Genomic DNA, 23,652 nt, shown 5'->3' with positions numbered 1-23,652 from the left:
AATTAATAAAAAATAGATTTGAGTGGTTAATTGGATTTTTTCATTTTCAAAGGGAAATAGGCTCTTTAGAATAAAGATTTTGAACCCAGGCAAACCTTGAAGGCCCATGTGTATTGTAGCAAATGGTAGGATTTCCTCATTTTTTTTACGGATGGCGAAATAATAATCCACTGTGTGTGTATGTGTGTGTGTGTGTCTGTGTGTGTTTGTATCACAAATTTGTTATTCATTCATTCATTGCTGGATACTTAAGTCGTTTCCATGTCTTGGCTATTGTATATAATGCTGCTATGAACATGGGGTTTTAGATATCTTTCCAACTGTTTTTGTTTCCTTTGGATATCTTCCCAGAAGTGGAATTGCTGGATCATATGGTAGTTCTATTTTTAATTTTTTGATGAACCTCCATACTGTTTTTCATAGTGACTGCACCAATTTACGTTCCCACCAACAGTGAGTTCACAAGAGTTCCCTTTTCTCCACATCTTCACTGGCATTTGTTATCTCTTCTCTTTTTGATGATAGCCATTCTGACATTCTGACGAGTGTGAGATGATATGTCATTGTGCTTTTATTTGCATTTCCCCAAAGACTGACTAGTGCTGTTGAGCTTCTTTTTATGTGCCTGTTGGCCATGGCCATCTTCTTTGGAAAAATGTCTCTTTAGGCCCTTTGCCCATTTTTAATTAGATTATTTGGTTATTTGCCATTGAGTTTAATGAGTTCTTTATATACTTTGGTTATTAACCCCTTATCAGATATATGGTTTGCAAATATTTTTTCCCATTCTATAGGTTGTCTTTTTACTTTGTCAATTTCTTTTGCTGGGTGAAAGCTTTTTAGTTTGATGTAGTCCTGCTTGTTTATTTTTTATTTTGTTGCTTGTGTTTTATGTGTGATTTTCAAAAAATTATTACCATGACCCATGTCAAGGAGCTTCTTTAGTGAAACCCTTTTTAAGAAACACAGAAAGTAGCATTGGAATTTTATCTTTATTTAAGTAGCCTTGATTGCAGCAATTTTTGTTCCTGTGCTTTAAGATGTATTTTAGAAACATACAATAAATTTCTTAAAACAAGTTTATACATCTTGTTAAAGAAACTTGCTGTTTTGGAAAAGTATGTATATTAGAATATTATTGCTCTCTCATTTGAAAATATTTTAGTAGGAAAACCATTTTAAAAACATATAGATTGGTCTTCCCTGGTGGCGCAGTGGTTGAGAGTCCGCCTGCCGATGCAGGGGACACGGGTTCGTGCCCCTGTCTGGGAAGATCCCACATGCCGCGGAGCAGCTGGGCCCGTGAGCCATGGCCGCTGAGCCTGTGCGTCCGGAGCCTGTGCTCCGCAACAGGAGAGGCCACAACAGTGAGAGGCCCGCGTACCGCAAAAGAAAAAATATATATAGATTATATAAGTAAAGATTTCTAAACCCTATTGGTACAGAGATTTGTATTGATAAAATTTAAAGATCAAAATCACATTTCACAGTGATTTTCTTTTTAATTTTTTATTTCAGCATTTATTTTAAAATGACCAAATGGGTATGAAGAATACAATTTTAGATGAGAGTTCTCTTCTACTGATTAGGGTGCTCTCTCTAGAATGCTGACTTGTGTCTGTATAATTGGGTTGTAGTTAATACCAGGGTAGCTCATATGGGATACCAAGACCATCTTTCAAGGATTATAACATGGAACAGGGGACATGGTACTTCTTTCTCCCCAGTTAAAGTACATAATTCACACAGCTAGAATGACATATGGAAATTGGTTATGGGAATTAGGCTAGTCTGTGTCATTGTGAATTGACTATACACACATAAACCTCAAACTGTTTTTAGTGGTAGTCACTCAGTGAATATTTACTGAATGTAAGCTACCTAGCAGTCACTATGGTGGATCAATAGGTATCAAGATAGATAAACTCTGCTGTCAACCTGTTTAAAGTGGATTGAGAAAGTTGTGTTGTATCAATCAGGATTCATTAAAGGAAACAAACCATTGTACTTATATTTTAAATAGAAAATAATTTTGTGAAAAGAAGTTAGGTAATTCCTAGAATGTTTATAAAGATCAGAGTTGTAGAAGTCAGGCAACTACCACTGGAACTGTTGAGTTTAAGAACCAGAAGCCAAACCATGGTGGTGGTCCAGCGTGTAGAAGCTACACCTGCTACTGGGTACCTTTCATCATTCATGAACATGCTGGAAAACCAAATTTTGAATATATAATACATCCATTATAACTTTTAACCCTCATTTCTCCAAGATTTTGCTTGCCAGCAAAAGAAAACAGCAGAAAATGGTTTCCTCTTCACTTCCATTGCCTAGATCTTGCATGAGTGCATTTAATTAGCAGAATGGATTTTTGTATCCAATACCCTGACTACAAGAGATCTGGGAAGTACAGATTTTACCTTCTGGCTCATGCAATACAAGAAGGCCTCATTGAAGGAGGTGGGACTTGCATGCTGATTAACATTCTTTGCGTTAATTGGGAATGGAAATATATTTTGGAAGAAAAAAAGTAGCTGCCCATTTATTTTTATGGAGCTTATGTTCTGGCTGAACAGAAAGACTAACAACTAATTAAATAATTGATTTTAATTACATTGTATTAAATAATAAAGAGGCATTAAGTGCTAAAAGAAAGTAAAATTGGGAGGACGCTTAGCTAGCACAGTGACATTTAAGGTGAGATATGTACACAAAGCAAAGGACAGCAGAAGAATGTTCTAGGAAAAGTCTCTGACACCAGAAAAGCAATAGCACATTGAAGGATGTGGATAAAATCAGAGTGACTAAGAAACATAGAGAATGATGGGGAGTGGTAGATGCCATGTTTATAGCATGAGTCTAATATTGTAGGCAAGGACCAGATTGTGAGGGCCCTGTTTATCATGTTACAGATCAGGTATTTTATCTTAAAAGAAATGGGTTATGATTAGAGAAGTTTGAGGAAGGGAGTGGCATGTCATTAACTGTATTCCCCTCAACTAATAATATAAAAATAAAATGACAATTTGAGCACACAAAACTAGTAATTTTCCTACCAGGGTTGTGCTTTTAAGAAAGATCACTACACACAGGCAGGGCAGGAGAGAATGGGAATACCAGTTAGAGATGTGGATTCATTGGGGCATATTTAGGAAATAGAATTGATTGACTTGGTAGTTAATGGGGTATGAAGGGTTGAGGAAGAGAGATCTGGAAGTTTTCTGTCTTCTAAAAGATGTCTGGCTTAATATTGTTGAGTGGTTAGTTGGGTCATTTATGAGGAAAAAGTAGTAGAGAAGGATTACTTTGGAGGGAAGGGTACAGATCATGAATTCCATTTGGATGTGCTGAGATGAGGTGCCTGGGATACTTAGAGATGTAGAGTAAGCATCTGGATGGATATGTAAGTCTAATGTATCAGAAGCTCAGTCTGTTTTGGAGTGGGAAAACCATAGAAGTGGATATGAGTGGTAAAAGAGCCTAAGACCAAGTTTTGAGGAATTCTGATATTTAATGATTAGAGGAGAATGAGCCAGCAGAGGAACCTCCAAACACTGGAGTATACCCCGGAGTAAATGTCATAGAGGCCAAGGAAAAGAGCATTTCAAAGAGAAGAAAGAGATCATCTATACTGACTGCTGCAGTGAGTGGTCAAGTAATGTGAGGGCTGCAAAATACACTGTACATAGCCACGTGGAGGATATTGGTGACCTTATTCAGGGCCTTTTCACTCCCAGAGTGGAGAGCAAAAACTAGATTAAGCTGGCTGATGAATGTAGATTAAAGTATAAACATCAATTTTGAGAACTTAATTTATATACAGAAGGAAAATGGATAGTATCTAGAAAATATGAAATAGTACTCAGAAAGGTAGACATACTATTTTTCTTTTCAAGGTGGAAATGATATGCTTATATTCTGTGGAAACTATTCAAGAGAGAGTGAAAAAGGATTGAAATTGATTGATTATTCATGTAGGAAAGGAAAGAGACCACAGATAACCTATAAGAGTCCTGAGAATTTTCAAGAGGCATGGGATCCAAAGAAGAAGTAGAGATTTTCCTTAAATAGGAGTTAGGGCACTACAGAAAGACAAATACCGTATGCTAACACATATATATGGAATTTAAGAAAAAAATGTCATAAAGAACCTAGGAGTAAGACAGGAATAAAGACACAGACCTACTAGAGAATGGACTTGAGGATATGGGGAGGGGGAAGGGTAAGCTGTGACAAAGTGAGAGAGTGGCATGGACATGTATACACTACCAAATGTAAAATAGATAGCTAGTGGGAAGTAGCCGCATAGCACAGGGAGATCAGCTAGGTGCTTTGTGACCACCTAGAGGGGTGGGAGAGGGAGGGTGGGAGGGAGGGAGACGCAAGAGGGAAGAGATATGGGAACATATGTAGATGTATAACTGATTCACTTTGTTATAAAGCAGAAACTAACACACCATTGTAAAGCAATTATACTCCAATAAAGATGTAAAAATAAATAAAAATAAATAAATAAATAATAAAATTTTAAAAAACAGAAGAGAAAGTTAGAGAGATGGGTTCTGATGCAAATAGGTTTTAGGTGTATGGCAGGAAGATAAGGGAGCTTCCTGTGACGTATTGTATTTTCCTTGTGAAGTAGTTGTTAAGGTCATTCTCTAAGAGTCAAGGATAACAAGGTGGTGAGAAGTTTGTGGAGAGCCAGTCAATGCGTAATGTAGACTTTGTGAGACATGTGACAACAAACTGACCATAAAGACATCACAGAATTGCTTTCCAACGTTAAGGGCTTGTTGAGATTGTGATCATGGATTTAGACTGGTCTCTAGTTGCCCTTGTATGTAATTTTTCTTAAGCATTAGCTACCTTGGCTCATCTGAGTTTGACATTCTGCCAGTCTTATATGGCAAAAGGGCAGATGAGTTTAAGAAATTGGCAGGAATGTGATTAACATCTTGGACTGTGTTATCTGCACTGGAGGAAGAACCAGAATAAAGACTGGGGCAGGGATGGAGAGGGTGTGCTGCTGATGAATATTAAGAAAGTAGAGGAATTGTGATCTGGAAGTATCACTAATGATAAAGAGCTTAGAAAAAATTAGTTGGGCATGCTTGACATATAGGAATCTTTGGTCAGAAATTGAGGTGTTTGTACTAGCGATTTTGGTTTTGGAAGTAGTACAGTTGTGGGTTGATGACAGGCCTAGAATACAATCGTTGGGATGGCTAAGATGGGACAGAGGAGATGTCAGTGGAAATGAGGGTGTCAAGGAATTGAAGAGCGAGGGTTTTAGATGTCCACATGGAAAATGCTGTCACCGAGGATCATGATAGGAAATGGGATAGACAGGAAGACTAGGAGCCATACGTATGGAGTCTTCATTGGATAAGGTAGGGTAACAGGTGACATAGCAGATATACTGACCCTTAAAGGAACAGAGGTTTTTGTAAAAAGTTAGTACAGGCTGACCTAGAAATGGTGAGAGGGAAGAGAGAGATCATCCCCCACCACTTGAAAGATATGCATGGAAAACAAGAGTCCATGGAAAAGAGTCAAGTTTCAGTTAAGGCAGGGTGGGAGATGAGGTTGATATAGTTTCCTTATTACTGAGTAGCAGTTCCAGAGAATAGAGTGAAGAATTTCATACCCTAAGGTGAAGAAATAGTAGAGGAAGTAGGGAACCGATTCAAGAGCGAAGAAGTACCAAGTATTATGGGAACAGTAGTATAATAGGGCATTGGTTCCCCATTACCTGTTTCCATGGCAGCTGTCAGAATCAGAGTACCTGGAACTAAGACCCTAAAATTTTAACATGATCCTCAGAAGTTCTGATCATAGCTAGATTTTGTTGATCGTGTGAACAGGTGGCTAATAGGCCTTATCCTGAGAACAGGGTGGGAGGTATGATGTGTTTCCTTCTGAAAGACTCATGGAACACAGAGCATTGCCGTTCTTGGCTCTCTTGGTGTGGACACCAGAGGAGCGATTTCAGATGTCTCGGTGATAAGGGTTTAAAGTGGAATAAGAGCTTTGAAAGAGAGAAAGAGAAAGGATGGGGAAAGATGATACTCCTTAGATCTCTAAACTCCCTTGTCAAAAGATAAGCCAGGTATTGGTTTATGCTCCTAACAATGTAAGCAGGTCCACTGATGAACTTTATAGAATGATAAAAATTGCACATACCAAAGATGAGGACTCTATAATATTTTTTCCGATATTGATAAGGCATACTCACTAGTAATTGTGAAAAAATAATGGTATCATTTGGGAGAAACCATTTGCCTCCTTCTGGTTAAATTTTAGTTTTTATAATGACTGTTAAGTTATTTCTTCCTAATGGATTTAAAATAATCCACATTAAAGCATACCTTATCAAGATAAATTACCTCAGAAGGCTTACAAAGGTCACTGAATTATTTATGCCATTTCTTATTGTTCTTTCATGCAGGGTTTGTAACTGAGCTGAAGGTCTTGTGTTAGTTCTGTATATTTTTTTATCTTATGGAGGAAAAAAACTAATTTGTTTTCTTTTAATATCTTCAGTTACTTGCTGTCAGTCTTCGTTCTTTAATCATGTATTTGTGTTAGTTTGGAAGTCAACTTTGGGAAGTGGTTACATTTTAACCTTATTCATTTTAAAAAGTACTCATACTGATTTTCTGTGTCATAGGTAGGAAAAAGATATGTAAAGTCATAGAAGGAAGCTTGGGACATGCTTTCACTAGGGGAAAAAATTTAGTAGCCTCTGTGTGCTAATGGATTCTTAGCAGTTGTCCATTCTATTCTAATTTTACTGACAATAAAGCCCTGTATGGGAAGCTCACTTGTGACAAGTGGAAATATAAAGACTGAGGAAAACAAGTTTACACAATTCTACTACACACCTGACTCCCTTTACCTTTTACAGCTGGTGTTCTTTTGTGCTGAATTTCCATGTATAGAGATACTTTATCCAGTGAGTATAGTATTGGATCTCAAATGGCTTTCTCGGAGAATCCAATGCTCTGTTCAGACAATGTGAACAGGGTGAATTATACCCCTCCAGTCCTGCAGAGACTAACAAAGCCCGGACTCCAGGTATAGTTCACCCTGAAAAAACAGGTGGAAAACAACACCTGTTCTGATACTTGAGGAAGCAGCAGGCATCTTGTAATAAGTTTAGCTTCGTAACTCATGGTCTTAACCATCTTTCTCCATTGATTTCTCCAAATAAAACTCCTATTAAAAACCTTCTTCCATTTATGTTTCTTTCAAGGGAAGGTTTTGTACAAACTGCCATTGTGTGTGTCTGCATGTGAGTTTCAGTATGAAAAAATTAGATCGTGTTAGTCACACTTTTATGTCTCATACTTTTTTCACTTAGTAATACATCATGGAAATCTTTCCAGATCAACACTGAAAGATCTGATTCATTCTTTTAACAATGGCGTAGTGTGCCCCAGTGTGGACATTATCTTAATTCATTTACCCAGTCTGTCTCGATGGATACTTTTGTTGTTTCTAATTATGTTGTATTGTAAACAGTGCTGCAGTAAACATTCTTGCGCACACTCTTGGCAGTTGCAGTGATGTCCACTGGGAAACTTCCTGGCAGTGGAATTTATTTATCAACACGGTACATGCATTTAAAATTTTGGTGAATGAGTGGTCCTGAATTGCCCACTGAAGAGATTGTTCCAACTTATATTTCCTGGAACAGTAACTTCCTCCCACTTAACTTTGCCAGCACTGAACAGCATTAGAGTTTTGGAGATTATGACAGATTAATAGGCAAAAAATGGTACTTCGTTATTATTTTGACTGGCATTTCTCTATGAGTGAAGCTGAGCATTTTTCATACTTGCCATTTGAATTTCTTTTTCTATAAATTGCATGTACTGTTATATGTATTACAAACATTTTTCCTACTTAATCTTTGATTTTTATTTTTATTAATTTATGAATATTTTTACCATAATGAGATTTTTTTCAGTTTATTTACAGTATTTGGGCTTTGTCTTGCTTATAAAGATCACACTCACTCATGATTTCCTCCAGCCCTTTTTTTTTTTTTTTTTTTTTTTGCGGTACGCAGGCCTCTCACTGTTGTGGCCTCTCCCGTTGCGGAGCACAGGCTCCGGATGCGCAGGCTCAGCGGCCTTGGCCCACTGGCCCAGCCGCTGTGCGGCATGTGGGATCTTCCCGGACCGGGGCACGAACCCGTGTCCCCTGCATCGGCAGGCGACTCTCAACCACTGCACCACCAGGGAAGCCTTCCTCCAGCCCTTTTTAAGTTAAGTTTTTAATTTTCATTATTAAATCTTTGATCCATCTAGAACTTATTGCATATAGTAATGGTGTTGATTTGCAGTCTCCTCGGGACCTTTCTGGGTGTAATGTGAAACTGGCCCCAAAACACAGAGGACAAGGAAAGACTTAAGAAAGAGGCAGACCACTCCAGATTGGTGGGTGGCAGGTTTAATAATTGAGGGAACTTATATACAAGTAGATCTCCGCACCCACCTGCCACAATCTTAAAAGTTTATATAGAGGCCTTAACGGGGTTTAGTCATGTGCACAGACAACACCTCATTTCTGTCTAAGGGCTGTGTCCTTGGGCAGCCTCTAAGTGAAGGCAAGCAGAGTGCACATTCCAAGGACAGGAGAAGGGATGAGGAGCCTCTGATTGCTTGGGCCGAGCTTGTGGGTCAAACTGGTGGTCACATCTTCTTGATGATCTCCCCCAGCAAATGCATTTCTGAATACTTCCTGTTTATTCTGTTGTTTTTAAAGTTTAATATAACATACCAAATTCTCACATTTGCCTGAGTCAGTTTCTGAACTTTGTTTTCTATTTCCTTGATCTTATTGCCTCTTCTCTGGTATCAAACGATTTTACTTATTTGTTTGTTTTTTTAACATCTTTATTGGAGTATAATTGCTTTACAATACTTATTTGTTTTTTTAATATTTTTAATATGTGATTGGGATAAGCATCCTGATTATTCTTCAATTTTAGAATTTTTCCTGGATATACAGGTTTACTTTTAAGGATGAACTTCAGTATCACTTCCAAGAAATAACGTTTATCTTTTAGTTGAGTTAGTGCATTGATTTACAGATTAAGTTACTGAGATTTGGTATTTTCACCAAATCAAGTTTTCCCATCTCAAAAGCAAAGCGTATCATTTCATTTCTTGAATGTCCTTCAGCAGTATAATAATGCTTTCTTCATGTAGGTGCTACCTATTTCTTATTTTTTCGTTTTTGACGGCTTTTATAAATGTGCTATTTTCTTCCCTTTTATTTTCTAACAAGTTATTGTTTATATACAGAAAGACTTTTTAAAAATATTGATTTGAGGGACTGTCACCTTTCTGAATCAATCATTATTTTAGTTAGTAGTTTTTAATTAATCCTCAGTTTTCTAAATAAATGTTTATTTCATCTGCAACTAATAATTGCTTTGACCTCTTCTGTTCCAATATTTCTACTTTTTATTATTTTCTCGTGTCTAATTCCATTGTCTAGGACATTGGTAAGCTGATTGTAAACATCTTTGCCTTATTCCTAACTTAAATTGATATACGCCTAATGTTTTATGATTCAGTGTGATTTGAAATTGATGTTTTGTCACCTCTGCTCATCAAGATTGAATGTGATCTTTTGTGAGACTTCAGTGCCTGGAGATGATCATACGTTTTTTTCTCCTTTGACTTATTAATAAATATGTTAATATATTTATAGGTATAGTGCCCTTGCATTCTGGGGTTTAATTTACTTAGTTGTGGTATATTGTTTTAATGCACTGGTGAATTCTGTTTTCTAAAACTCTTTACTATTTGGATTAATATTCTTAAGAGAGATTTCTCTATTGTATTCTGTTTTCTGCTGCTTTATCAGGTTTTAATATCAGTGCTGTTACACTGCCTCTGTAAGATTAATTTTTAGACTTCTATTTCTGTGCTCTAGGGCCTCTTAGTAACACTAGAATTAATTTGTCTTTAAAAAGTATGAAAGCCTAGATGTTAGCCTTTACATTTTCTTCCATTGCTTTTATTATAATTTTCTATCACTTTTAATATAAATGTTAGTAACATTTTCCTAGAAAATCATCTGTTCCAAACATTTTTAATAATGGAATATATTGAATTTTTCAGAATACTCTTCTGATTCTTTAAAATTGTGATATATTTCTGAACACTTCTTTTTCACATTACTAATTTTGTGTCTTTGTGCTTGTGCTGTTGTGTTTGTTTTCCACTGTGTATCTCCTTTTACTTAAAGCCTAGACATTAGGTATTTTAAACCTGCAAACATATGGTGTCTGTCACACTCCTCAACTCCCCTATTGTAGCTCAAAATCAGCCATAGACAATATGTAAACAAACTGATATGGCTGTGTTTCAATAAAACTTTATTTACAAAACAGGCAGTTGGCACATAATTTGCCAGCTCCTGCTGTCCAGTAATAGACATTGTCTATTTTTATTTTTTTTTTAAATTAGAGTTTTTATGTTTACTTATCAATTTCACATCTTAAAAATCAGATTCTATTTTAACTTTATTAGGGCATTTCTCCTTTTTTCCTTGGCTTTGTTATATTTTTTATGGATTTATGAATTAGATGCTTGATTTACTTATTTATTATATTCTTATTTAGTTATATAAGTATTTCAAGTATGATGTTTTCTGAGAGCACAACTTTATCCTATAAATTAGGGATGGGGAACAGATCAGGGGGTGCCAGGAGTTGTAAGTGGGGGAGGGTTTAACTATAAAGGAATAACAAGAGAATTTAAGGGGGTAAAGGAACAGTTTTGTATCCTGATTATTATGGTGGTTACACAATTTGAACATATGCCAAAATTCGTAGGACTGTACACCAAAGTGGAAAGAGAATTTTACTGTATGATAATTTTTTAAATAAGATTTTAAAACGTACTCATCCCTGGGCCTCCTCCCCAGGATTTCTTGTTTATTTGTCCTGTGAACTAGGCTAGATCACAAATGGCAGATTCAGATTCAAAGACAGTTGAGAATGAACAACCCAGTCTTATTTTAAGATTGTTGTCACTTCATGTCTCTAATGAATCAATAAAAAAGCAATGCACAGAATGTGAGCAGAAATAGAGACAAAGGCGAAGTGACTCCTGGCACTTCTTGGTTGCTTACAGAGAACAAGCTGGTTGAACCCACCTGGTCAGAGTTGGAGGTGATGTGTCAGCCCCCCATGATCTACCTGCTACCTTATAAGAATATTTTTCACCGCAGTTACATATTTCCTGCGTTCAGCTTCTTACTGTGTCACTGGTGTCACAAGCCAAGTCTTACCTCAACTGGATGTTGACTGAGAATCTTCATTTATAACAAGCACATCAGGATATTCCAGCGCAGGGGTCCACGGACAGCAGATTCACCCAAAACAAAGAGCCATCCAGCAGTATGATTTTTTTCTGACTGTCTCCAAGCAGTATTTTTTAGTTTCCTCTGTTAGCTCTGAATGTTCACTCATGAATATTAGCGAAGAAATGAAGTAGGTGAAGTGTTTTTCCTTCTTCTACCTTGACCCCACGAGGGAGTTCTGTTATATGCAAATATATGCAAATACTCCATAACGTGGAGCCCGTATTTGTGAGACTGACAATAACACACGTCTGAAAAGATGGAAGTTAAGGCAATACGATCCAAATGTAGTTAATAATAAAGTGTATTTATACAATTATTTCTAAGAGGCTGACCACACGGCACAAAAATGAAATAATACCCTTCCCTTGAAACTTAATGAAGATAACTTTTTTGTGTATATGTGTATTTTGCTTGGGAATCAACAAGGCTCAAAATTCTAAGTTGTTATTTACTTGGCTGGCCACTAGATGGTGCGGTTTGTTAATGTTTTCCCTTCCATTTTATGTCTGTAGCAGATTTCATGGAGCGCAGTTTTCTTAGATCATTTTCATAGTTAATTATTATTAATTTAGAAGTTTAAAATTTTAAGTAACCTTAGAGATAATCAGTGTGACTGTACTAGAACCCCATTCCCTTCCAGTGTAGTGCTCCTTACGTGAAAACTATGGAAAACGCTGTTTCAAAAGAAGCTATCAAGATGTTGATAGTGAAATTTTCAGAGCAGTAGCAAATAAGCACAGGATGTGATGCCCAAACAGAAGCTTTGACTATATGAACACTTTTGTTAATCCGTAGTCTTTAATTTTGCAGAAAAAAATTTCCCCGTTGTACAGTGAGTCGTCAGTGAGTTTTGTAAGATCTGCTGTGGCACTTATACAGATTGCAGATAAGTGGACCATATCCCACATCTGAGGTCAGACCAGGCCAAAGAACAGACCTCAGAAGCGAAGTTAGTATATTCAGGGCAGATGTAAAGTTGAGGAGCTAAGACAGGTGGCTGGTGCCCTCCTGATCAGCAGGAACACAGGTGTCGGGGCAGCACAGTTGGGTTTATTGGCTCTCACTATGAGAAGGAGCGCATGTCCCGCAGAACCAGGGGCATCTCAGTAAGGGGGAAAGGCTTCCAAGGCAGTGGGTCTGGAACAGAAAGTGTAAAGACCCTGAGGCAGGTGTGGATTTGTCAAAAAAAAAAAAAAAAAAAAGGTTGGGGGGCACTTAAGAGAAAAAGCCAGCTCTTGTGTCTGGCCTAAGTAAGTAAGTGAGGTTCAGAAATGGGAATGATTTCTGTAGGTTTTGCATCCTAAGGACTCTGGCCTTTACTCTGAATGAGTTGGAAGCCACTGAGATTTATGCTTATTTTTAATAGAGTTTTTTTAAAGGATAGGAAGTAGGTAATACTGATTGATTGCAAGAAGAGGACACCTGAGTGAAAGAGACACTTGCTTTTGCCTTCTTTCCTTTTGGATTTTGTGCCATGTTCAGAGTTACCTGTTTTTTAAGATAGAGGAAATATAATTTTTAATGATTTTGTGTAAAGCATTATATACTAAGACTTAGTAAGACCTTAAGATACTTAAAAATAATTCTGTGCTCTCTTTGATAAACTCATTCAAGAGATGATAAATAACAATTGCTTTTAAATGCTAAATAACACTTTTATGTTTTGTTGATACCTACTCTAGGTGCAAAAGTCAAGAAATAAACAAGTACGAGAATTATTTCCAGATGGTTTTAGTATTCATCATGCAGGAATACTTCGGCAGGACAGAAATTTGGTTGAAAGCTTGTTTTTTAATGGGCATATCAAAGTCCTAGTCTGTACAGCTACATTAGCCTGGGGTGTCAATCTTCCTGCTCATGCTGTTATTATTAAGGTGAGAGCTTACCTTCCTTTGCGCATGGATTTGTGGTATCTTAAAACAAACCTGTGGATTGATTTATTTGAAAATATTGATTTGGCTGCTTCAGTGACTTTGAATGTTATTTATATAAGGTCAGAACTATATTCTCCAAAAGAATCTAGTTTATATTGTGAAAATTTAATGCTATCACAGATGATGAAAGGATTAGTTAAAGTACACTTTTGAGATCTTGCCATATTTGCCTAATTTCAGTATTCAGCTCATCAGGATTATGTTTGTGTGTGTTTATGTAAATTTTTATTAACTTTTCCTCATCTAGGGAACACAAATATATGCTGCAAAAAGAGGCTCCTTTGTTGACCTTGGAATTTTAGATGTCATGCAGATATTTGGTCGAGCTGGAAGACCACAATTTGACAAATTTGGGGAAGGAGTCATCATAACAACCCATGAAAAACTCAGCCATTACCTCTCTTTGCTCACTCAACAAAACCCAATTGAGAGTCAGTTTCTGGAAAGCCTTGCAGATAACCTAAATGCAGAGGTAAGATCTAATGAGTTAAAGCTTGGAATAGAATCATCAGCTTCAAGAATGACCAAGAAAAATAAAGTTTGAGTTGATTGCTATTTCATGGTATTTAATAATAGATTTTATTTCATATGCAGTCATAAGACACAAGAGGTGGAATGGCAATATTATTGATTAGTTCAGAGCAATATAGAATGCAAATGATAACTGATAAGAACTCATTGCTTAAAGACTATACTTTTAAATCATGAGGTTTTGTTGTAGGACAGAAATCTAACCAAAGCTCTACAAACTAGGGAAACAGAAATAGCAATAACAACAACTATATTTGTACTGCACTTTAATAAAGTTTATTATGAAGTATTTTATAAAGTTTTTATAAGGTTAATAATGCTCTTCTGTCTTAGATCATTTGATTAACTTTGCTATAGAAAATATGATTGCTTAAATTGAGCTACAGTATTATAGTTTATTTCATGTGTGATGTGTTTGTGTTTTTTTTTTCTTTTTTTTTTTTTTACTCAGGATTACTTTTATTGTTTTAATTCTAGAATGTTCAACCATAACAACCATTCACAAATAGTTATAGGTTAGCTTTACATGTAAAACCTTCCAGTAAATACTCTGGAGAAGAGCAAGCACATATGAGTTTAGTCCCTATACTTTAAGATCTTAAAATAAAATTATCACAGTAACTTATGTTGACCACCTTTCTACCATTGTGTAAAATAATATTTTTGTTATACCTTTCATTTTCAGGAGACGTATATCTTTAAGGCCAAATTTTACTGGACCCTATCAGAATTCTGACTGACATCACATGTTAGGAATTCAGTTAGGCTCAAACATTTACATTAAAAAGCCGCAGTCAAGATAAACCTTGACATTTTAATACACTGCTAAAAAAGAAAATTATTTCCTTTTCTCGGAGGTACAAACATAACACTTTCACTAATAAGACTCTGTAGATAAGAAATTAATGTCACCTATGAAAGCAGTTTCACAGGTGACTTTTATAGTCACCATTATTGTGTTAAGATTTAAATAGCAGACCCTGGAAGCCTAGATAACATCTTAACTGGTAAAGAGGATGAACATTCTTAAGAGTCTGTGTGTCAAACAATCAAATGAGGTTTTGCTGTTTTCACCGCATTTTTAATTGTTGCTCTGTCATCCAACACTTTCCTACTTCTTTCCTATATCCCTTCTTACCATTAAAATTGACAAACAATTTTTGAAAGTAGGTGGGATATAACTATTAAATAAATGAATAAGTGAAATATTTGAACTGAAATATTACAGAAATTTCACTTATATTCTATTCATGTTATTTAGAAGTCTTTTTAGAGGATGAAAAACACACTCAGTATGCAGTTTCCTCTGTTAAGGAGTGTATAGTCCAAAAGGGGAGAAAAAGACACAAAAACACAGTGCAGTAATCTTGGTGAGTAATAAGTTCTAAAGAAGGATTCAGTAGAAGGAGAAAATACTTTTGGCCCCAGCTTATCAGGAAAGGCTTTGTTCATGAAGGTGGTAAATCTGGGTTCAGAAGGTTAGGTAAGGTTTAGAAGATCTAGTTGGAAGTTAGAAAAAAATCATGAAAGATGCTGGTTTCTAGTAGCATAATTACAAGAAAGTGAAAACGCTTAGGAAATGAATTATGATATTAGGAATCTCTCCAAAGGAAATATATCTCAGTTTCAATCCTCATTACCTACTATGATGGCATGGTTTAAATAATTAGGTCTTGGTCATGGGTCACCAGCATCTATGATGGAATAGTCTAATGTACAAAGATAGTAATAGTAATGTACAGAGATAGTAATAGTAATCCTTCAGTGGACTGAGAACGTTCAAACCTTCTGGGTGCTTTTTGTATAGTCTCTCAGTACTGCTACAAAGGAGATATTATTGTCCTCAGAGAGATAGGTAACTGACCAAAGGTCATTCAAGTACTAACTTTTGGAGCTAGTATTCAAACGCAGGTCTTTTTAACTACAAACTTAATCTTCTTATTATAGCCTAGATTTCTGATGTATAAAATATAGTAACTTAAAGGTGAATACATTTCTCTATATTAATCAACCTACCATTTGCCTTCTTCTAAGGCCAGGAGTAAATATTTTCCAAATTGTAGTAATAATTTCTCTGATTTACAATAAAAAGCAAGGCTGTTTTATATAATTTTTCTAGAAAAGCATATCAAGAAAGACTACATCTTTGTAAACTTAGAATTATTTTCCTTGATAGCTTTTTGTAAGTGGTAAATTAAACACAAAGTGCTGATGTTTTTATGCAGAAGACACAGGTGGGTAAAATACTTCTCTGGTCTTCAAGAAATTCTTTTTCTTAGGGACTATAATAAAATAAATGAAACTATTTGGTCAAGCCCTGAGAAATAAAAAATCAGTTGTAGCCCATAGATTCACCTCATATTCATAAAATACTTATTAGGGTTTGTCATTTTCAGAGATGTCAACTAACTGTAATGATAATTCCATTTAATGCCATAAATGGCGTTCAAAAAATGAAACATATACCTTGAAATTTTTAGGTAATATGGTGAAGTATAGCCATTGCCAAAATTTCTTTATCATATTTTGTCTACTAGACTAGCTCCCATTTAAAGTAAATTTTCTTCTTAAGGAAACAAACTCCCTTAAATTATAGTTGAGTGTGAAATTAAATTTGGTAATCTGTGGAAGCCAAGTGTGAAATTAGTTTATGAAATGAATGTGTGCTGTGCTCTTAAGGTAATGGATTTTTAAGTCTTTAGACTCCGAAAATCTTTGCAAGACTGTACAGCAGCAGTGATCAACATCAAGGACACGTTAGATTAGGAATGTTGCCCATACTAATATCTTTGATAACACTAGTTTAGAAGAACTGGAGAAAGTATCATATTAAGCTATCATTTTAATGCAGACATTTTATGAGACATCTTTGCTGATTGATGCCTAATGGGGCTGACTCCTGAATGCTAATTAATGCCAAAGCTCACAAGTCCCAGCCCTGTATAAAGCCTTTTAATTTTGCACTGAGAGAAACACTGAAGCATGTTTGAGGCTTATTAAAATTTATTCAGCAGACATTACTGGGTATTGTTTCACGGTTTCACCTGTGAAACTGTTCTCTCATAGGTGACATTAATTTCTTATCTATTCTGTGCCAGTCCCCTATGGTCCATACTTTAAAATGTATTAATCTTTCTATAATCTTACGTACATCTTTGTTCAGAGTTCCTCCCATCTCCGCAGGGCATAGTACAAACACTTTGTCCTTGGATTTAAGGCCTCAACAGTCTGACACCTTCCCAGTTCTGGCTCTGGTTACTTTCCAGCACAGGTCTTCTGCTCTAGACAGTCCCTTACTCTACTCACGTCACCTATAAAGTGCCAATCTTCCCATGTATAAAATAGGAATAATATCACTAGATTGTTGTGAAAATTTAACAAACACCTGTGCCAAGTTGTTATTCGGTACAGAATTGTAGCAGTTACATTATCTTATAGTCCCTTTATCCTCAGCCCCAATCATACTTACTACCCGCACTCAAATTTTAGTGGAATAAGTAAATGAATGGTGGCATAAGTGGTGTTTTCATACAGTTACTAAAGGGGTTTGTGTATACATATGTATTTATATGCATATGCTTATTATATTTGCTTGTTTAGTTTTATATGATTTCAACTAACTTTTTGAAAAACACATGCAAATAAACAATTAAGATAACCTTAATGACTAAAGTTTTAATAGGTAAATTAGATACAAAGTGATACTTTGAGCCTTACTTCTAAATTACCAGATTTGGGGTAGTTTTTCCACCCCTCTTTTACTTAGAGCATAAAGCTGTATTACACTATATACTAATGGCACTTTTTAAGTTTCACATGTTAGGTGTTTTTCTTTCAAAGCATTTTTGAGTACGTATTATGTCCTAAGCACTGTGAATAATGGTTTCATAGATGTCATCTTAATTTGTTACATGTATCTCACCTATAAGACTACAGACTTCTTGAGACCAGGAACCATGCTCTATTTATTGCCATATCCATTGTACTTTATACTTTACATAGTGCAGTCTTGTTACTGACTTCCTATATGATTATTGAGATGAGTGAATAAATTTCAGAGAGATACTGTGAAAAATACTTGTTTTATAAAAGGCTCCTGTACTAAGTAGCCACTAGATCACAAATATTTGTAAGTAAATTTTTGTCTTTGTCACTAGGTGGCATTCAAAGATTAATCTCACAACATAATGTACCATTATAAATTTACATCCATTTTTCTGAGTAGTCTTTTCCTTTTTGGTGAACATTTGGGAGACTTGCATTACTTGATCCAGTTTTTGGTACCTATTTCATCTTTTCCTCTATTCTTCTCACTACCTGGCAATAGGTAATTATTTATTATTGTTAATTTACTGAGTCTGATTTTGAAAGTATAATAATAGCAAGCTTATTTTATCCTTTATAAAATTTTCTACTCTTAGGAGTTGTGTGGTGTTATTTTAAAATATCTGTAAGTCATAAGGGGATTAACACAATTTGGCTGTCAAATAATAGAATCACAAATGGAGGACGCTGTCTCATTTTAAGCCATATCATCAAACTAGTTTCCTTTGCCTAAGCAGACTAGAAAATGTTTAACTGTGTTACTTGTTAATATTTAGGATGTGTTGTAGAACTAACTCCTTAGCTAAATTTTAGTTCTTGTTACTCTTTATTTTGTGGAAACTCTTACAGTTCACATTTTAGGAAGTGTATGTTTACTTATATTGTGGGTGGTTTAGTCATTTGTAAATACATTAATGTATTTACTTATATTGTGGGTGGTTTAGTCATTTGTAAATACATTAATGTAAATTTATTTTTTCCAGCTTTATGAAGATATAATTGCCATATGACATTGTAAATTTAAGTTGTACAATGCAATAATTTGACACACATATGTATTTGTGAAATGTTTACCACAATAAAGTTAGTAAACACATCCTTCACCTCACATAATAACCATTTTGTTTTGTTGTTATGATGAGAGCATTAAAGCTCTACTCTTATATCAGCTTTCAAGTACACAGTACAGTATGATTAACTGCAGTCACCATGCTGTACATTAGATCCCCAGAACTTACTCATCTTACGCCTAAAAGTTTGTACCCTTTAACCAACATCTCCTTATGTCCCCTACCCCTCAACTCCTGGCTACCTCCTTTCTGTTCTTTGCTTCTTTGAGTTTGATGTTTTTAGATTATTTGTATAAGGGAGATCATACAGTATTTGTCTTTCTCTGTCTGACGTATTTCAAGACAGTGTAATTTTTAAAGTAGATAGAATCTGTCTTACCATTTATTTACTTTTGGTCATTTTTTTTAAAGGGCAAATAGTATGGTGTAATATTGCTATATGTCATCTTCAACTAACTAAAGATATCTAAGCATTTGCATACCTATTTTACAAAATTAGATATACAGAATTTAAATTATAATTTGAGAATGAAGCAAACATTAAGGTTTATATTTTCTTTACTATTTAGTACTAAAATAAGAGGATTTATTTTTCCTTCTTTTCTCCTAAAATTTGGTTATTTAGGTAGGGATCATCACTTCTCCTTTGATTAAAGTATTAAGAGGTTAAAAAAAATTTTTTCAGTTACAGATTCAGAAAAAATTATTCAACTGTGAAGTTTCACAACTTGAATAAATTTGTTAATTAAAATGAACACTCTTAAGTATAAAAGCACAATGACTGCATATAGATCCAGTGGCTAAAGAAATGTATTTTTAAGAAAACTTTTCACTGCAATTCTGGCTTAAGGTCATTTTCTAACATTTCCCTTTATTACACAGATTTTATATGTTATTGTTGTGTTTTAAAATAATTAACCTTTGGTTTCATTAAATTAACATGTTATAAAGCTACATTAAAATGCTATGTTAAAAATTATATTTTCTTTCAGAATATAATCTAAAGAATTACCCAGTGTTTATTATAATTCAAAAGTATAAATATCTGTTTTTTCCATAGGTTGTTTTAAGTTTACCAATAAAAAATTAAAACCACTCCCTGTTCTTGTATGATCTTTTTAAAGTGTATGTATTATTAATATGTATAAATCCCAATAAAATATGATTTTGTTTTATGCAAAAATTACTGCATTTACCATTGTATTTATATTATATATTTATACTAGCTATGCTGCAAATGGGTATCTTTAGAGGAAAAAACTACTAATGTTATGCTCTTTGTGATTTTGGTAATGACAGTATACAAAATCACAACAAAGAGGGATAGAATCAGCAATATTATGTTGTTTTGATTGTGGTGCAGTCACATTTAAAACTGTCAGTAATGTTGTCACATAAAATGAAACCAAAACTTAAAAGAAGCAAAAAGAAGAAGAAAAATTAATGAATACCAAAATGTTTATAATACTATATGGAATAAAATTCAAATGGGAAAGCTAATCAAATGCCATAATAATAAGTAAAGTTTGGGAAGATAGCATTTCTAATGTACTGTTCTCAATTAAATGAGGCAGGACTGATTTTTAATTAATTGGAGAAACATCATGTCCAATAATTGTGCTTACCTTCTTTTAAATACAGCATGATATATTTTAAAAACTTAACTTTCAACAAAATGGTCTTTGATGTAATGTTTATATTCAACTTTAATGCATTAGTTTAACTTTTGTTATATTTTTGATTGGCAGATTGCTCTGGGAACAGTTACTAATGTGGAAGAAGCAGTGAAGTGGATAAGTTACACTTATCTTTATGTACGAATGAGAGCAAATCCATTAGTGTATGGCATCAGTCACAAGGCTTATCAGGTAGAAAACTCATTTACTAAAAAAAAGTCAGACCTCCTTTTTAGTTCTGTAATCCTTTCATGATATGAGGATAAATATTTGCTACTTCTGCTCATCTGAAAAGATTTAGGTACCTGGAAGAAAAACAAAGAGCTTTAATCTTTTTTAGAAAATACTAAGGAAAATTAAATTTGTCCCTGGTAATTATTTCACTTTCTTTATATATCTTTTCCACTGATCTTTATGTTATTATCAATTTACTGCTCAGATAAGTTTCCATTTGATATTAGTATTTTGCTATGTTTTTTTAACTATATTTTTTAAATTTAGTTTTTAGAATAAACCAGACATGAGGAAACTTAAAAACCACTTTTAATGATAGGCTTATATTATATACAGTATATTCTTCTTATCAAGTCCTTCTAAGCCTTTGTTTCTAAATTAAAAGATAGCATTAATGAGTTACTATCTTAACAGTTTGGAGGCTGGATCAGTTCTGCTGTGCACATAGACTGAGAATCAGATGCATGTGGTCACAGCTCTTCCTATAAACTTCACAACTGTGTGGTCCACATAGCTTACAGATTCTGTGAGATCTTGTCTTTTCTTTAGAACTCTGCTTTATACCCTGTAAATGCTCCCTAATTACAGATAAAATCCAGTTGTTGTCTAATGAAAATACGATTTTACCACCATCATATCGATATTCATTAGTGTTAAATCAAAATTAGCAAAGAAGTTGAATTTAACTTGGAATTACAGTTTTCCTCTATTTACTAATAATGATAATTTTGTGTGTGTGTGTGTGTACCATTTTTATCAAAGCAGTTGCCTATCTTTTTTTTATCTTTCCTTTTCATATACAGTAACTTTGACCGTGGGAAAATTGAAACTTAAGATTTAGGAGGGAAAAAAAAGAAAAATAGCAGCAGCAACTAGTTATGAAGCTGTTCATCTGAAATCATTTGGTTTTTATACTTAGGTCTACTGTAGATGGGGGAATTCAACTACCTTTATTCTTCTTCTCAGTTAAAATCTGTGCTAATCTTCAAATGGATATCTTTTACAACCAGATCGCTCTCAGTTATAAAATGTAGGTGTATTGTAACCTGTACCTTTATAAATTTTAAAGAATAAGGCACTAGCTATTCTTATTACAAATGTGGGCTTTGTGAAAAGAGTCAATGGCACTATGAAAATATTCTGAAGGGGTAAAGGAAGACCCAACACAACATGTATTTTTTCATGGGCTAAGGCATCTCAAATCTTGGGACAAGATAAACACAACATGTATTTTTTCATGGGCTAAGGCATCTCAAATCTTGGGACAAGATAAACACAACATGTATTTTTTCATGGGCTAAGGCATCTCAAATCTTGGGACAAGATAAACACATCAGTTGATTTTTGTTTAAGTACCAGGTTAATATCAGAAGTCATTTTTTTATAATTTTCTAGTATAAAAAGTGGGTGTTTTTCCTTTCTGAGATACAAAGTTTTACAACCTTCACAGTTCAGAGAATCTTACCTTTTTTTATTTTTTTGACCTAAGTGTTTTTATTTTATTACTCAATAAGAATGTGTAGCCACAAAACTCATGTGAATTAACACAGATCATGTAGTTTAATTCTTTTTAATGGTTTAATAATATGTGATTAATAAAACGGTTTCATAAGATGAGCCTGAAATATACAGTATGTTACCTACAGAAAATATTTAAGACTTTTTGTATTTGCTAATTTGACTGGATTCCATCTTACTTCCCTACAGTTGATTTTCCTTTGCCTCATTATGATTTGCTCATTTATTTTAGCTATATTTGATGCATGAATAAGCCGCCATAAAAATCTAAGTTAGAACAAGTGGTAGGAGTATTAACTCATTAATTGATTTCTAAAGTATTTCTACTTCCCCCTTCCCCCCTTTAAAGGTCATACTTCATTTTATAGCTATAAATATATACATATATTTATATACACACACACATCATAGTAACAGGAATGTTTGTTAATATCTTGTGTTAAATGTCCTTTCTGCTTAGAAAAATACTGTAATAATTTCTAAACTATTCAGAAATTCATTGTCAAATTGATTTTACTCTTTGCTTCTACTACCATTATAAGCAGAATGGGTTTTCCCATCAACAGTTATAAAAACTGCTAGAACACTAAAACCATGCTTTTGAAAGGATGACTTTTAATTTATTTTTGTATACCTTTATTTGAACAGAAGAGAGCATTCTCACTATCATTTCTCTAAATAGGACTGTGGTTTGATATTTTTAAATTCTTATTTATTTTAGTGTGGGAGGGAGAAAGCAGTGATTTTTTTTTCATGTATCTAATTCCTAATCCTTATTAATCTTAAAGATTATAAGACTATACAGGAATTTTAGATTCTAAAATATTACTATCTGAAGATAATATACAGATTAATAATTTTAGTTAATTTTAAAGCTTTCTTTATTTAATGGAATAAAGTATTTTCTAATTATGTCCTATCTTTTAAAAAAGTGCATTCTTTTAAAATTATAATAAAAAATTTATACTAACTAAAGCATCAACAGAAAATTTTAATTTCCATAACAGGAAATGATGACTCTGCAAATGATGACTCTCTGAAGAATTATTCAAGTGTTTTTCTTTCCTATAGATTGACCCAACATTAGCAAAGCATCGAGAACAGTTGGTCATTGAAGTTGGACGGAAACTAGACAAAGCTCGGATGATTCGTTTTGAGGAACGAACTGGATATTTTTCCTCAACTGATTTGGGTAGAACTGCTAGCCACTACTATATTAAATACAGCACTATTGAGGTAGTATACTGAGTGGAACAAACAGAATAATATGTTTGTCTTTAGATGCAAATACTTTCTAGACTTCAAAATATAGTATTCATGCAAAATAACAAAAGCTACTAATAGAACAAAATGCATTTGACTTTTATGAATTCAACAACATAAACTCAGTAAAGATAAGAAAACAAATAGAACTATAAATATTCAGGACCCTCTTGCCATCCTGTTCAATGAGTATATCCCAAGCAGTAGACACACCCA

General features: G+C 34.2%; 1 protein-coding gene across 1 annotated transcript in view; it reads left to right on the top strand.

The window, feature by feature from the left end:
* The window catches only part of ASCC3 (activating signal cointegrator 1 complex subunit 3), a gene marked incomplete at both ends in the record, with an annotated part of 318,402 nt that overhangs the window by 161,473 nt on the left and 133,277 nt on the right, over positions 1-23,652 (top strand). The window contains 4 exons of the mRNA XM_079716820.1: positions 13,068-13,259; positions 13,567-13,791; positions 20,494-20,613; positions 23,245-23,409. Of these exons, the coding sequence (XP_079572946.1) occupies positions 13,068-13,259; positions 13,567-13,791; positions 20,494-20,613; positions 23,245-23,409 (702 nt within the window). The remainder of the gene's footprint in view (positions 1-13,067; positions 13,260-13,566; positions 13,792-20,493; positions 20,614-23,244; positions 23,410-23,652) is intronic.

This window comes from Hyperoodon ampullatus, assembly GCF_949752795.1.
Source record: "Hyperoodon ampullatus genome assembly, chromosome: 12".
Lineage (NCBI taxonomy): Eukaryota > Metazoa > Chordata > Mammalia > Artiodactyla > Ziphiidae > Hyperoodon > Hyperoodon ampullatus.
This window is presented reverse-complemented; position numbering and strand designations above follow the sequence as displayed.